Here is a 17,517-nt window from a genome sequence, read left to right on the forward strand (position 1 = left end):
TTACGTTGGGTGGCAGTGATGTTGAGCTTCCTGCTGAGGTCACTGGAGATGGTAGTACCCAGAAGACGGGCGCAGGGCACTCTGGTTACCTCATTGCCGCCAATGTATATTGGGGGTAGGGTGGGAGCAGACTTCCTGAAGTCGATGATTAACTCCGCGGTCTTTGCGGTGTTAAGCACCAGCCTGTTCTCCTTGCTTCAGTTGCAAATTCTCTCCACCTGCTGACGGTACTCCTGGACGTTATCCTTGGTGACAAGGCCAAGGGTGGTGGTGTCATCAGCAAATTTGATGACCTTGACAGAGTCTGCCTCAGACCTGCAGTTGTTTGTGTAGAGGGAGAACAGCAGTGGTAACAGTACGCAGCTTTGAGGAGCTCCTGTGTTCGTGGTTGCAGCTTGAGAGTGGATATCGCCCAGTCTGACAACTTGGGACCTGTTGGTAAGAAAGTCTGTGATCCATAGTTGTAGACTTGGGTGGACTCCAAGTGCAGCTAGGTAGAGTGACCAGATTTTTGTGGGTCCAAGCTGGGAAGGGGAGGGGTGGGGGGTGGGGGGGGGGCTACGCGCGCCGCGGCGAAAGGTGGGGAGGACTGAGGAGCGCGCTGCGATGAAGACTGGGAAGGGGGCTGCGGCGTGCAGCGCGCCGCGGTGAAAAATGGGCGTGACCATGCCATTGTATGGGCGGAGCTAACGTAATGATGTAACAGCGAGGCATAAGAAAGCAGTGTTTACGCCATGATGTGGACAAACGAGACTTTGCATCATGGGTGTGCAGAAACTGTGTGATGCTAATAGTATACCGTAACCAAAAAGCAGCAAACATAGCCATCTATGACCATTAAATAATAAATGCAGTAACAGTTACCCCGGACACCAGAAAATAAACGCAATGGGCAACATGTCAGCACAAAATAAACGCAATGCGGGCAAACATGTCAGTACAAAAGAAACGCAACGCAGGCAAACATTTCACCAGAAAAGAAACGCAATGCGGGCAAACATTTCACCAGAAAAGAAACGCAATGCAGGCAAACATTTCACCAGAAAAGAAACGTAATGCGGGCAAACATTTCACCAGAAAAGAAACGCAATGCGGGCAAACATTTCACCAGAAAAGAAACGCAATGCGGGCAAACATTTCACCTGGAAAAAAAACAACGCAATGCGTGCAAACATTTCACCAGAAAAGAAACGCAATGCGGGCAAACATTTCACATGGAAAAGAAACGCAATGCGGGCAAACATTTCACCTGAAAAAGAAACGCAATGCGGGCAAACATTTCACCTGGAAAAGAAACGCAATGCGGGCAAACATTTCACCAGAAAAGAAACGCAATGCGGGCAAACATTTCACCTGAAAAAGAAACGCAATGCGGGCAAACATTTCACCAGAAAAGAAACGCAGGCAAACATTTCACCAGAAAAGAAACGCAATGCGGGCAAACATTTCACCTGAAAAAGAAACGCAATGCGGGCAAACATTTCACCAGAAAAGAAACGTGGGCAAACATTTCACCAGAAAAGAAACGCAATGCGGGCAAACATTTCACCTGGAAAAGTAACGCAATGCGGGCAAACATTTCACCTAGAAAAGAAAGCATTTTCTCACCTGGCACTGTGGCAGAAGTCTCCGGCCTCTAGCGCGTTGCTCCCAGGACCACCTTCCTCCTGAAGTCTCCCGCACTGACAGCCTGGCAGAGCAGGGCTACGGCAAGATGGCGCCCGAAGCCCTGTACTGGAGACACAAATCGTCTCCAGTACAGGGCTTCGGCAGCCATCTTGCCGTAGCCCTGCTCGCCTGCCGGTGTCGGAACAGACACCGGAAGAGGAGGCTGGAGCGGGGCTGCGGGCAATGAACTTGCACGGCGTCTATAGTTTTGGTTTTCATGATGACGGATGTCAGGGCCACGGGCCTAAAGTTGTTCAGTTCGGTGACCCCTTGTTTCTTAGGCACAGGTATGATGGTAGACTTCTTGAAGCACGCCGGGACCTTGCCTTACCCCAGGGACTTGGCGAAGATAGCATAGAGGATGGGAGCAAGTTGCCTACAGCAGATTTTCAGGCAAGCTGGAGATACTCCGTCGGGGCCCGGGGCTTTCCTGGCATTTAGGGTTGAAAGGAGGCGCAGGACCTCTGCTTCACTCACCACCGTGGGAGAGGACAGTCTAGGGATGTTGCCAGCAGGGCATGGAGGAGGGGTAGCCAGTACCTGGTTCTCCTCCGGTTCTTCCTGTTTCTCGATAACACATATGAGCGTGCAATGACTACTCCTGATATCTTAGAAAATGCAACCAATGGTAAGACGGCTTTCCTACACACTGTACAACCACCCTGATGAGTGGTTACATGAAAGCAGTGGCATAGCTAATGAGCTGTGGGCCCTGATGTAAGTTTTACATTGGGGCCCCCCAAGCACTCTATACATAACAATTGATACGGTGCACCAAAACCTGCCAATGGCAACTACAGTGTCAGAGGTGCAAGAAGGGGATGGGGAACAGTTTATTGATTACCATTATTCAAGGTCTTTATAGAAGTGATTATTTTGAGCACAGGACTAGTGTTGGGCGAACACCTGGATGTTCGGGTTCGCGAACATTCGCCGAACATGGCCGCGATGTTCGGGTGTTCGCGCCGAACTCCGAACATAATGGAAGTCAATGGGGACCCGAACTTTCGTGCTTTGTAAAGCTTCCTTACATGCTACATACCCCAAATTTACAGGGTATGTGCACCTTGGGAGTGGGTACAAGGGGAAAAAAAATATTTGAAAAAGAGCTTATAGTTTTTAAAAACATTGATTGTAAAGTTTCAAAGGAAAAAATGTCTTTTAAATGCGGAAAATGTCATGTTTCTTTGCACAGGTAACATGCTTTTTGTCGCCATGCAGTCATAAATGTAATACAGATAAGAGGTTCCAGGAAAAGGGACCGGTAACACTAACAATGCTGTACAGTGGTGGGTGAGCGGTGTACTACTGTTCCCAGCAGCGACACAGAGCACAATGCCATACAGTGGTGGGTGAGCGGTGTACTACTATTCCCAGCAGCGACACAGAGCACAATGCTATACAGTGGTGGGTGAGCGGTGTACTACTATTCCCAGCAGCGACACAGAGCACAATGCTATACAGTGGTGGGTGAGCGGTGTACTACTATTCCCAGCAACGACACAGAGCACAATGCTATACAGTGGTGGGTGAGCGGTGTACTACTGTTCCCAGCAACGACACAGAGCACAATGCTATACAGTGGTGGGTGAACGGTGTACTACTATTCCCAGCAGCGACACAGAGCACAATGCTATACAGTGGTGGGTGAGCGGTGTACTACTATTCCCAGCAGCGACACAGAGAACAATGCTATACAGTGGTGGGTGAGCGGTGTACTACTATTCCCAGCAACGACACAGAGCACAATGCTATACAGTGGTGGGTGAGCAGTGTACTACTGTTCCCAGCAACGACACAGAGCACTATGCTATACAGTGGTGGGTGAGCGGTGTACTACTGTTCCCAGCAATGACACAGAGCACAATGCTATACAGTGGTGGGTGAGCGGTGTACTACTATTCCCAGCAGCGACACAGAGCACAATGCTATACAGTGGTGGGTGAGCGGTGTACTACTATTCCCAGCAGCGACACAAAGCACAATGCTATACAGTGGTGGGTGAGTGGTGTACTACTATTCCCAGCAGCGACACAAAGCACAATGCTATACAGTGGTGGGTGAGCGGTGTACTACTATTCCCAGCAGCGACACAGAGCACAATGCTATACAGTGGTGGGTGAGCGGTGTACTACTATTCCCAGCAACGACACAGAGCACAATGCTATACAGTGGTGGGTGAGCGGTGTACTACTGTTCCCAGCAACGACACAGAGCACAATGCTATACAGTGGTGGGTGAGCGGTGTACTACTATTCCCAGCAGCGACACAGAGCACAATGCTATACAGTGGTGGGTGAGCGGTGTACTACTATTCCCAGCAGCGACACAGAGCACAATGCTATACAGTGGTGGGTGAGCGGTGTACTACTATTCCCAGCAATGACACAGAGCACAATGCTATACAGTGGTGGGTGAGCGGTGTACTACTGTTCCCAGCAACGACACAGAGCACAATGCTATACAGTGGTGGGTGAGCGGTGTACTACTATTCCCAGCAGCGACACAGAGCACAATGCTATACAGTGGTGGGTGAGCGGTGTACTACTATTCCCAGCAGCGACACAAAGCACAATGCTATACAGTGGTGGGTGAGTGGTGTACTACTATTCCCAGCAGCGACACAGAGCACAATGCTATACAATGGCGGGTGAGCGGTGTACTACTGTTCCCAGCAGAGACACAGAGTGGCAGTAAACACAATGCTATACAGTGGTGGGTGAGCGGTGTACACAGAGTGGCAGTAAACACAATGCTATATAGTGTGGGTGAGCGGTGTACTACTGTTCCCAGCAGCGACACAATGACTGGGGGGACCCTGGCTAGCCTGGCTGGAGAGAGAACTACCCTGCCTGCCTACCCAAAGCTAAACCCACAGGCAAATGGCGGAGAAATGACGTGGATCGGGTATTTATTTACCCGAACCACGTGACCCGTTCGGCCAATCAGAGCGCGTTCGGGTCCGAACCACGTGACCCGTTCGGCCAATCACAGCGCTAGCCGAACGCTCGGGGAACGTTCGGCCATGCGCTCTTAGTTCGGCCATATGGCCGAACGGTTTGGCCGAACACGATCAGGTGTTCGGTCGAACAGGGTGATGTTCTGCAGAACCCGAACAGTGGCGAACACTGTTCGCCCAACACTACACAGGACCAATAGAGAGCTAATACTTTAGTTGAGGGAGCCCCTCTGACCCATGGACCCCGATGCGGTCGCAACCTCTGCACCCCCTATTGCATGAAAGACATGGAATGCCGGTTCATCTCTTGAAGAGATGGGGGTGTTTTGAAACCCTAGAAAAATTAGAAGAAACAAAAAAACGGGAGCCCAGTAGTGCAGTAGGTTTGGTAAGCAAAAATGGTCGGAAGGTGAGATAGATGTTCTACTCACAAAGGCGAGTTGCAGAGGGGCAACTGACCACAGGAGGAAGGTGGAGAAAATGAACCTGACTCCACTCGGGGTGGTCCAGCCGGACCTGGATGCGGTCACTCTCCTAGGTAAAACTGCCAAATGTCCACTGTGGTCGAAACTAGTGTTGATCGAACAGTGCTCGACACTATTTGTTATTCCCTGAATAATGGGCCGTTCTGGTTTGAGTCAAGCACAGCCGAACACCGCATGGTGTTCGTGACTATGCTCGGCCACACTGCTCGAACTCCTCCCCCCTGCTGTGATTGGCCGAGCGTGCACCGAACTTGACCGAGCGGTCACCCAAACGCGTGGCTTGCGCTGTGATTGGCTGAGCGGGTCACGTGGTTCGGGACTATAAATACCCAAACGCACGTTATCTACGCCATTTGCTTTGGGGTTTAGCTTTGGGTAGGTAGGAGGGAGGATCAGGGTAGCGCACTTCCAGCCAGGCCAACCACAGGCCCTGGCCCCCAGCCTCACTGTTGACAGTAGCACCCACAGGGCCTCTGCCTTACACAGCACTGCTGCAGCCACAGAGCCTCTGCCTCACCGCTGACAGAAGCACCCAGCCACCCCCTAAGCCCCTGCCTCACCACTGCCAGCCAGGCCAGACAGGCCAGCCACAGGACCCTATCCGCACCGCAGACAGCACCCACAGGGCCTCTGACTCACCACTGCCAGCAGGCACTGCCAGCAGCAGTGTTGCACCAAAAGACAGTACTTTCAGTGGCAGCTGGGATCAGTTGTCTCCAAAAAACAAACTTTATTGCAATTAATTTTGTCTTAGTGTTGAACCAAAAACAGTAATTTCAGTGCCAGGTAGGATCACTTGTCTCTCTAAAATAAACACAATTTATTGCTAAATCGTGGATTGGAAACGACTTTGCAACACCCCCCCGACCAAGCACCATGAACATCTGTGCTGGGTTAGCGTGCCATTTTCAGGAATATCTCATTCCTATTACGTCTATCACTGCATGGCGACAAAATGCATTGCTTTATGCATACATTTTGTCCTCATGCCAGGCCTGGGTTGTGTCTCAAAGCGTGGCCTTCTCCTCCTGTACCTCCTCTTCCATCCTGTGTGCTGGGTTAGCGTTGCCGGTCCCATTTTCAGGAATATCTAATTTCTATTACATTTATCACTGCATGGCGACAAAATGCATTGCTTTACGCATGCATTTTGTCCTCAGGCCAGGCCTGGGTTTGTATTGTTATTTTTGGTCACTACCTCGGGACGTGCATGCCATGCCTGCTGCCTTCCTTGGATGTGCGGTAGCCGTTCCTGCTCCTTTGCCCACAGCGTGCCTGCTGCCTTCCTTGGATGTGTGTGGTGGTAGCCATTTCTTAGGCTCCCACTCCAGACCGGAATCGAGCCCTGATTCCCCGGCCATTACCCCTGGTCACTCGCAATGGCAGACTTGCCCTCCATAACAGATTCTCTTTACAGGCAGTGAAAGCCAGCAGAAAAAGTAATTAAAAAAAATAGATGTAAGCTTTAACAATGGTAGAGAAAGAACCATTGAAAGTTGATAAGGCAGTCAGACATTACCTGACATCACTGAGTGAGGAAGAGCAGTCTGGCCATGGTGAGTAACCAGTCCAGCACGGCCGTCACTGCACAAACAGCTGTTTGCGGGCGTTACACAGTGAGTTTGGTGTGTCAGTGTGAAGCAGAACTCTAATTACACTCCCTGATTGATGTATACACATGCAAGATGTTTTAAAGCACTTTAGGCCTGCAATTTAGCATTCAATGTGATTTCTGCCCTTAAAACGCTGCTTTGCGTCACATCCAGATTTTTCCCCAGGACTTTGGGCGTCTATCCCACTCCGCCATCCCCCCCTCCAGGTGTTAGACCCCTTGAAACATCTTTTCCATCACTTTTATGGCCAGCATAATTTTTTCTAGTTTTCAAAGTTCGCCTCCCCATTGAAGTCTGTTGCAGTTTGCAAACGTTTGCGCGAACCGAACTTTCGCAGTTGGTTCGCAAACTGAAAATCGGAGGTTCAGGCCATCTCTAACTCAGTACCCTGATGGGTACATGAAAGACACAGAACGCCTGATCATCTCAGCCAAGAACATTGTTCCACGCCTTTGTCATGCACGCCATCGTGGTCATTCCCTCTCCATAGCAACAGAATGTGTCGATAACCTCTATGTTTGTGTTTCTATGTCTGTACAGCTTTCAGCCCACACTGTCTCTCAAGTCAACAGTCATTTTGTGGGAAGCAGGAAATGTGGGTGCCTGGAGCTAATGGACAATTTGGGTGTCCCACAGGTGCTAATGCAATTATCGGCTACTGGATGCCAAAAGCAGAAATTTGGATGCCTGAGAAATATTTATCTTGTGCTGTGTCTGTCCAACCAAACTCTTTTATTTCATTTCTTCCAAAGCTCATAAAGTCGTAATGAAAACCACTCAAAGTGGAAACAGGCCCCATACAAGGATCACTAGCGGTACTTTTCACTAAGAATCATTATATTTTATGGGCATTTTAGCAGGAATAATAAAATAATTGTAAATCATCAAAATAAAATGTGTGACTTTCAATAAAACCCACCCATTGCATTTGCCCATTTGTCCCGGTAATTACCACTTTACATTATGTCTCTGGTACAAAGTAGGGTGAAAATATTTTATTTGGAAATTTGATTTGTTTTTGATTTTCTCATTGTACTCTAAGCCCTTATTCATATTAAAATAGCAATAATATATCCTTGTGGCATACAAAAATAATAAACGAAGTCCTTACATAACAATTTATGTATTCTCTTGAAGAGGAGCTGTCAGCCATACTATCTCAGAAAAAAACACATATATAAGTAGATAAATACTTGCTCTACTTACATAACACATGTATTGCATTGTCCATGATTTGATTTTAGTGATTTTTCTACAGTAAAAAAAGAGAAAATGCTTCTCAGCATTTCCCATTTTAACTGTGGCTGTTTTGAAGTCAATCCAGATGTCATTTCCTCCCTTACTCTCCTCTTCCTGATTGTGTATGCATTGTCTGCCCTCCACTATAGAAAGTGCATTGTCTCAGCATAAAAAATACTGGCCAATCAGAGAGGAACAGAGGTGTGGGAGGGGAAAACAGGAGGGAAAGAGGGTTCAGCCAATCAGGCTGCATTAGTTAAGTCTGAAAGGAAAGTAGAGAAGCAAAAAAGACAAGCCAGCATGCCCTGCAACTTCCTTTTTTTTAACCAAATGTTGTGTGTACCAAATAAGAGTCAGGTAAACTGGGGAATGATCATTTATCAACAAAAAAAGTAATAGTGATTTTAACTTTTGGATTGCCTGATTAGCATCCTTATTACTTGTTTATCAGATAAAAATAAAGAATTGATAAAGTGACAGAATTTTTAAAGTGTAACTGTTGGCATAGACAGTTACACTTTAAAAATTCTGTCCCTTTTCTTTTTTACAAGTTTTTTAATTTCCTGAGTATGGGGGCAGGGTAGAGGAGTTAATGGTGTTTATATTCTTTATATCTATTTATTTTTTTGTTTGTTTTATTTCTTTTTGCAGAAGTTTAAATTTTGCAGAAAATATTCCAAGCCAAACGAAAGAGAAAGGTTTTGTTTTTACACTTTTTTTCATTGAATGATCAGTGCTGTTTGTTACATCACAGGTCATCTCAGTCAGGACCTGATTTGTAGACACTTTGATTGGGTTTGGGAACTTATGATCCCAAACAATCATTCAAATTAAGTGAAGTTTTCTGCTAAGTCCATGGACTTTAGCACAGATTTGAACAATCGTTCACAATTTGATCCGTCATGACGATCTTTCAAAAAAGAAGATTTAATGTGAAAGAGCTGTGCTGGATTGCAGTGAATTTTGGTCTTTCAAAATGAACAATCGTCACAGTACGTCGGGCAATGGTTATTCAATGTCACGTGAAATGAACAATCTTTGGGCAAAATCTTACATTAAATCTTGCTGTGGGTATGGACCTTAACTTGCTCTAACCCCACATTCTATTATTTCATGTTTAATTTTATTTATTAAATCTTTTTGACATAGTGACACAGACGCTGTTGCCAGGAGTCTATTGCCTCACAAAGTCCTTCAATTTTGATTGTCCAATCTCTGACCAATTTTCCCACCTCCATCTATTATGAGGGTTTGCCTGCACAATCTGTCGATATTATTAAAAGCTATTGGCTCTCATATTACATGGAGGTGGTGAAATTGGCCAGTCTTTGCACTCTGAATACTAGAGGGCTACACAGGCCTTTGCGCAAGGTGCAAGAAGGGGATGGGGAACAGTTTATTAAAGATCACTACCATTTAAGGCATCTATAGAAGTGATTATTACCAGCACATGACCAATAAAGAGCTAATACTGCGGTTGAGGGTGAACCCTACGGGGCTCCTTTGGCCCAAGGGCCCTGATGCGGTCGTAAGCTCTGCAACTCCTATTCCTATGCCACTGAGAATTAATTCATCTTCATTTTCCTGCCCTTTCTCCAGGGTTTAAGCAGCTGTAGCCTGCGCCATGTTGGAGGAGATTAGTTGAAGATACCCCCTCCTTTTCTCAATGGCCTTAGCCAGCATCCTCCCATCTGCTAGTCCTGGCTTTCTGACCCTTTGCAGGTCCCTTTCCCAGCCCACCCCCCTCCTTACAAGACTGAATCCCGGTACACAAATCCATGGCTGGCCAATGGTTGGTCAACATTATCACCTCTATGTAGCATGAGGGCCAGCAGAAAAAAACTGAAGAGAAAACAGACCTGAGACATCTGTGTCTCTCTTGTCATGTGATCTGTGTGATCACATGACTTGCACAGTGCTGCTGACTCTAGTTTGCATGCAGCTTCAGAAATGTAAGTCAGGATTGTCATAAATGCCAATTTCCGATTCCACGGAAATTCTGATTTCCGGCAATGCCAATTACCGATTCCTCGGATTTCTGATTTCCGGCAATACCAATTACGGATTTCTGATTTTTGACTTCCGTTTTCATATTGCGGTTTTCAAGGAGTCCATTTTCTTGGGTAATGTTTATCCTTTCTCTGATTAGCTGAATTCTTCGGAGTTGACTCTTCAGTCTCTGATTGGTCCATTGTTTCCGAGTATAATAGTCCTAAAGCAGTGATGAGGGAGGCTGAGAACTGACAGCCTGTGTGTGTTTGTATATATAATATATTGTGAGAATCCGCTCAGCTGCCTGCGCAGGCAGGCAGCCTTTTGACCATTGTTTAGGTTTGCTTGCTGCAGGACTCTGGAAAGGAGACCTTCTGTCAGTTGTGCAGCTTGTGTTGCTGAGGAATTTGCATACATTAGTCATGCAAATCCCCTACCTGCCTTCTTTTGATGACTGGCACTATAAAAGCATTCTGCTCCCAGAATGCTTTGCTGGACATTTCCCTTCCATGGTCTGTTCCTGATGGACACTGCTGGAGTGTCAGCCATTGCTATCTAGTATAGTCAGTGGCGTAGCTAAGGAGCTGTGGGCCCCGATGCAAGTTTTACATGGGGCCCCCCAAGCACTCTATACATAACAATTGATATGGCGCACCAAAACCTGCCAATGGCAACTACAGTGTCAGAGGTGCAAGAAGGGTATGGGGAACAGTTTATTAATGATTACCACTATTCAAAGTATCTATAGAAGTGATTATTATGAGCACAGGACCAATAGAGAGCTAATACTGTAGTTGAGGGAGGGCCCTTTGGGGCCCCTCTGGCCCAAGGGCCCCGATGCGGTCGCTACTTCTGCACCCCCTATTGCTACGCCCCTGAGTATAGTTTATTCCTGGGGGTTGCTTTAGGCTCCCCTTCTAGCCCAGTCAGGTTGTATTATCTGTTTTGCCTGTTCCGTCTGTCTTGTGTTTGGATCGCACAAGCCCTAGCGATAGCGGCTGTGGATCCTTCTGATTGAGTCTGGAGTGTAGGTTGGAACAGCGGTTGTTTCTGCCTACCTCATCTGTTCTGTCTGCCGCATGTTTGGATCGCACTCGCCCTAGCGCTAGTGCTGGGGATCCTTCTTTTCTGTCTCCTGGGATCGCGCTAGCTACTTTTCGCTAGCGCTGGGGATCCTTCTGTTCTGTCTTCTGGGATCGCGCTAGCTACTTTTCGCTAGCGCTGGGGATCCTTCTGTTCTGTCTTCTGGGATCGCGCTAGCCACTTTTCGCTAGTGCTGTGGATCCTACCTCTCGCTTGTCCCTGTTTTCGTGTGTCTGTCTTGTCTGATTCGAAACGCTTGCTGTAGGCTCGGTGAGGTAACCGTTAAGCAAGCGCTCGCGTTCTCTGTTTCGTGTTTGTCTGTCTTTGGTTGGTTGGGCGTGCTTGTCTCTGTTGTGCGTAACACGCGGAGACCGCGCACGAACGCGTGCACTGTTGCGAATGAGTGCGGTGTTCGCGTTCAGCTGGCATTTGTTGTTTTCTTTATCTTTCTCTTTGTATGATTTGCTGTGCCTTTGCTACCCTTGTGCTCTGTTCCCTGTGGGCTATCCAGCCCTGCCTGATTGTACCTTGTCCCGGATCTGTACAATTCCCATTTGGCATCTGTGGCTGTGCAGCGGCTGTGTTCGCCTGCACTCCACAGCGCCATCTGCCGGTGGGAATTGCCCTCTGCGGGTGCATAGCACCTAGCCTGGGTGTCCGCAATAATACGCTTGTGGAGGAAATCCGCCGCGTCAGCGCACGTCTGGTGCGCTGACCACGGAGACGATTCCACAATCGTTACATATATACTGTACATATAAATATACACACTACATATGCCAGCTCTTCAATATACATCCACCCCGCTCTGCAAATCTAGCCTGCCCCACCTTCATAAAAGAATTCTCTGTTCATCAAGAAGGACAATTGTTTAATAAAGTTTGAATGTTTTATTATACATTAATTTTGGGCGGGATTCATAAAGCTTTTCACCTGTTTTCACCTTCTATGTTACATTTTAAGCTCCAAAACAGCAACATAACAATATACTGCAATTAAGGTAAGAAAGGTAATATTAAAATGAAGTGAATCAGGAAAAACTTCGTTTGAGTGATTATTGAGCTGAATGGTTATTTTTATTAAACAAGGGGAAAAAAATAATTCATTTATGAGAAGTTTTGAGAATTGACCCCATTAATGTACAAAATGATTTTCTTTTGTTTTGCAGACGAGTCTGACAATATTGATAGCGCATATGACGAGGAACAGACGATTTCTGATCTCTTACAAAATGCAAACAATGGTAAGACGGCTTCTCTAGTATGCGTACAACCTTGCTGACGAGTGCCTGATCATAACGTGTGATAAGACTCCTCCCCTCCGTTATGCTTCTACCTTCCCAGCTGTACCTGCTCAACCTACATCTCTGAGCTCGTCACCCAGATATATACCTGCCCACCCTCTTCGATCCTCTAATGACCTCTGCCTGACCGCATCAAGCATTTCTCATTCTCATGCTCTTCTGCAGAACTTCTCAGGAGCTCCCCCCCCCCCCCCTATGGAACTCCCTCCCACCCCCTTTAAGACTCGCTCCTTCCTTCAACACCTTCAAGCAAGCCCTCAAAACACATTTCTTTAAAATGGCAAATGGCCTACCCCCCCCCCCCCCCCCCATCTTCCACGCTTTAACACTCTCACCTGGGCACCTTCTCCACAGCACTACCTTATGTGTCCCTCCCTCACCCTTTAGATTGTAAGCCTTTGGCAGGGGATGTCGCCCCCCCCCCCCCCCTGTGTTTGTTCCTCTTGATCTTGCAACCCCAGCAATGACACCCTTCCCATGGACTGACTCAGACTTGATTTGCTGGGTCTCTGTAAAATCACATGACCATGCATCTTATACCCTAATTGCAGGTATAACCTTGTGCTATGTTGTATAACCATTTTCTACCTCTCTGTCTTATCACTAGTGTTGTCTCGAAAGGTACGCACGCGAACTTATTCGTGCGAACAAGGCGTGTTCTTGTTTGCATCGGGTCGCGAACTTTATGCTGGTTCAACTTGCCCCCCTATACTACATCATTGGGCTAAACTTTGACCCTCTACATCACAGTCGACAGACACATGGCAGCCAATCAGGCTGCACTCCATCCTGGAGCCCCCCTCCCCCTTATATAAGGCAGCAGCGTCAGCCATGATCTCACTCAGTGTGCTGCTGTAGTAGTGAGAGAAGGCAAGAAGTTTTAAATCAGGATGACACCATTTATTGGCTAACTAAAAATGAATAAGAATAAGCAAGCTTTCGGCCTTGCAGCCTTCGTCGGGCTTACATCCTGTTAGTTTGCAGGCTGGTGGTACAGACAGCAATATACATGCAACATCAAAAGGGAAAACAGATTTTTTGCAAGCATAAATACATGTCATTAAAATGCCCTAATTGAAACAGAACATCTAAATGGGGTGAGAGGTTGTTAGCTGAGATAAGGATCCTTGCTTACTCCATGCTCACAGACCTGGAAGTTGGACTGACACAGTGGTATCGTAAATTCTGAGTTCACAAGTTCAGCTATAATTTACGATACCTCTGCGTCAGTCCAACTCCCAGGTCTGTGAGCATGGAGTAAACAAGGATTCTTATCTCAGTAAGTTGGCTTTTGACATGCTACAAATCCTGAAGCACGCTACTTTTTCTCTTGGATTGATCATAATGGTACATGCTAGGCTGGCTTCAGCATGTAGTGTTGTTGGTGGTATAGTGGTTAAGTCAGTTACCTACCACACACTGAGACCTGGGTTCAATTCCCAGCCCAGCCTGGGTTCAATTTCCAGACATGGTATGTAAGAGAGAGAGAGATTGAGTGATTGATTTTTTTCTTCAAATTCCGCGGAAATAAAAAAATTTCCGCGGAATTCCGTTTTAGAGGTTTAGCAATTCCGTTCCGACCGATGGAATCGACCTAATTCCGGCCGGAAGTGCTGTTGTGATTTTGTTCAGCCCTCGACCAAAGTACAGTGTTCAGAAGAAGGCACATGCCATCAACCCCCAATATTGTCAGGACGTAGTTGACTATTTAACACAGAACACCTCATCTTCCTCAGCTTTCGCATGGAAGTGTGACATATCTTCCTCCTCCTGCTCTGATTCTGGCACCCCACTTAACACTCCGTCGGCAGCCATCACCAAAGTTCCATCATCCCTGGGCTCAGCGGTGTAGACATTTTTTTGTGTGTCTGCCTTAGATGAGAGCAATGCCATCTTTACTCTCTGCCACTGAAAATTGAGCCATGGAAAGACCACGACCCGTGTGGGGACAACTACCTTACGAAGGCACATGATGAAAAAGGGATGACCTGAGGAAAATCAGCACACAAAAGCAAAGCCACACACCGCAGTAGAAGATACCAGGCCGCAATTATTTCTCTAAAAAGGTTATACTGAGACTGTACCGTGATGTTGAAAGGCAAGTGGTGTCATCTCTGGCACACAGCGTTGGGTCAAGGGTCCATCTGATCACAGATGCTTGGTCTGCAAAGCACGCTCAGGCCTGCCTGAAGACTAAGTCAGTCCCCACACACAGCATCTCTGCCTGCACGCCGTGTGAGTGCCTGCCCCTAGACTAAGTCGGTCCCCACACAGCATCTCTGCCTGCAGGCCAGAGGCGGGACAAGGTCCTCCAGCACCCAAGGCTGAGACACCAAAGTGCGCCCCTCCATCCCTGCCACCCCAGTCACCACACACTGATTGTTATTAGACTAAGAGGCACCACAGGGCCCACAACCTCCCCAACACCTTAATATCTAGTTATCTGGCTTGCAGTCACTGCCATGTATCCCCTTTTCTTATTTATTTCTGCTTCAAACACAATTAGGAATGATAGCTGAATGAATTCTGCGCCCCCTCCTACACTGCGCCCTGAGGCTGAAGCCTCTCCAGCCTATGCCTCGGCCCGGCCCTGCTGCAGGCCGGTTGACTGCCTTCTCCGCCACCACCAACAGGGTCCAGGACTTCAGGTGGTTTCCTGAATTTTTAAGGCCGCTGTTAGCAGTGGCTGCTATAATTTTTCTGGTGCATGTACATGCTTGCCTAATTTTTCTGGCTGCACTGCGGCTGCAACAACAAAACAAAAGGCATGTACATCTGTCAATTCCCCTTCGTGATCGTTACCTTGCCGCGGTGAAAGGGCTTGCGTATCACAATGAAGTAATGACCGGCTATATGAGTGTGTTGGGGGGGGGGCACACCTGACCCAAGAAGATAATAAGGTTGTTGCTTCATTGTTGACAGACCAAATTCGATCAGCTGGACAGTCACTGTTGTTCTGTCATTGAGCTACCTCAGCCCGACCATATGGGCTTGAAAACCGCCATTGCCCGCACTCTGGCCATGGTGCGCACCAGTCCAGCACGGCTGTCACTACACAAACAGCTGTTTGCGGTGCATTACACAGTGAGTTTGGTGTGTCAGTGTGAAGCAGTACACAGAGGCGTCACTAGGGTTGGTGTCACCCGGTGCGGAAACTCAGGGTGTCACCCCCTCTTACGCCGTGAACCTCCAACCTCACTATGCAGTAACGTTGCTTGTTATAGGGGGGTTTTAAAATGATCACCATGTGGTCCTGGTGGCCTCTGAACTCTGTTATCAGCTCAACAAGGAGCAGCCACAAGGGAGAAGAGCGGGAGGGAGAAGTACAGCACATGACCAATAAAGAGCTAATACTGCGGTTGAGGGTGAACCCTACGGGGCTCCTTTGGCCCAAGGGCCCTGATGCGGTCGTAAGCTCTGCAACTCCTATTCCTATGCCACTGAGTATGTCCTGAATTAATTCATCTTCATTTTCCTGCCCTTTCTCCAGGGTTTAAGCAGCTGTAGCCTCCGCCATGTTGGAGGAGATTAGTTGAAGATACCCCCTCCTTTTCTCAATGGCCTTAGCCAGCATCCTCCCATCTGCTAGTCCTGGCTTTCTGACCCTTTGCAGGTCCCTTTCCCAGCCCACCCCCCTCCTTACAAGACTGAATCCCGGTACACAAATCCATGGCTGGCCAATGGTTGGTCAACATTATCACCTCTATGTAGCATAAGAGCCAACAAAAAAAAACTGAAGAGAAAACAGACCTGAGACATCTGTGTCTCTCTTGTCATGTGATCTGTGTGATCACATGACTTGCACAGTGCTGCTGACTCTAGTTTGCATGCAGCTTCAGAAATGTTGTCAGTCAGGATTGTCATAAATGCCAATTTCCGATTCCACGGAAATTCTGATTTCCGGCAATGCCAATTACCGATTCCTCGGATTTCTGATTTCCGGCAATACCAATTACGGATTTCTGATTTTTGACTTCCGTTTTCATATTGCGGTTTTCAAGGAGTCCATTTTCTTGGGTAATGTTTATCCTTTCTCTGATTAGCTGAATTCTTCGGAGTTGACTCTTCAGTCTCTGATTGGTCCATTGTTTCCGAGTATAATAGTCCTAAAGCAGTGATGAGGGAGGCTGAGAACTGACAGCCTGTGTGTGTTTGTATATATAATATATTGTGAGAATCCGCTCAGCTGCCTGCGCAGGCAGGCAGCCTTTTGACCATTGTTTAGGTTTGCTTGCTGCAGGACTCTGGAAAGGAGACCTTCTGTCAGTTGTGCAGCTTGTGTTGCTGAGGAATTTGCATACATTAGTCATGCAAATCCCCTACCTGTCTTCTTTTGATGACTGGCACTATAAAAGCATTCTGCTCCCAGAATGCTTTGCTGGACATTTCCCTTCCATGGTCTGTTCCTGATGGACACTGCTGGAGTGTCAGCCATTGCTATCTAGTATAGCTAATTCCTGGGGGTTGCTTTAGGCTCCCCTTCTAGCCCAGTCAGGTTGTATTATCTGTTTTGCCTGTTCCGTCTGTCTTGTGTTTGGATCGCACAAGCCCTAGCGGTAGCGGCTGTGGATCCTTCTGATTGAGTCTGGAGTGTAGGTTGGAACAGCGGTTGTTTCTGCCTACCTCATCTGTTCTGTCTGCCGCGTGTTTGGATCGCACTCGCCCTAGCGCTAGTGCTGGGGATCCTTCTGTTCTGTCTCCTGGGATCGCGCTAGCTACTTTTTGCTAGCGCTGGTGATCCTTCTGTTCTGTTTCCTGGGATCGCGCTAGCTACTTTTCGCTAGCGCTGGGGATCCTTCTGTTCTGTCTTCTGGGATCGCGCTAGCTACTTTTCGCAAGCGCTGGTGATCCTTCCGTTCTGTCTTCTGGGATCGCGCTAGCTACTTTTCGCTAGCACTGGGGATCCTTCTGTTCTGTCTTCTGGGATCGCGCTAGCCACTTTTCTCTAGTGCTGTGGATCCTATCTCTCGCTTGTCCCTGTTTTCGTGTGTCTGTCTTGTCTGATTCGAAACGCTTGCTGTAGGCTCGGTGAGGTAACCGTTAAGCAAGCGCTCGCGTTCTCTGTTTCGTGTTTGTCTGTCTTTGGTTAGTTAGGCGTGCTTGTCTCTGTTGTGCGTAACACGCGGAGACCGCGCACGAACGCGTGCACTGTTGCGAATGAGTGCGGTGTTCGCG

The 17,517-nt window shown here is 47.7% G+C and overlaps 1 protein-coding gene across 4 annotated transcripts in view; it reads left to right on the forward strand.

The window, feature by feature from the left end:
- Nucleotides 1-17,517, forward strand: part of LOC137538746 (low choriolytic enzyme-like) — a 1,161,243-nt gene that overhangs the window by 940,117 nt on the left and 203,609 nt on the right. For all 4 annotated transcript variants that reach the window (XM_068261057.1, XM_068261060.1, XM_068261059.1 and 1 more), the window contains one exon: nt 12,208-12,282. In XM_068261057.1, coding sequence (XP_068117158.1) covers nt 12,208-12,282 — 75 coding nt within the window. The remainder of the gene's footprint in view (nt 1-12,207; nt 12,283-17,517) is intronic.

Source organism: Hyperolius riggenbachi, chromosome 11 (genome assembly GCF_040937935.1).
Source record: "Hyperolius riggenbachi isolate aHypRig1 chromosome 11, aHypRig1.pri, whole genome shotgun sequence".
Classification (NCBI taxonomy): Eukaryota; Metazoa; Chordata; class Amphibia; order Anura; family Hyperoliidae; genus Hyperolius; species Hyperolius riggenbachi.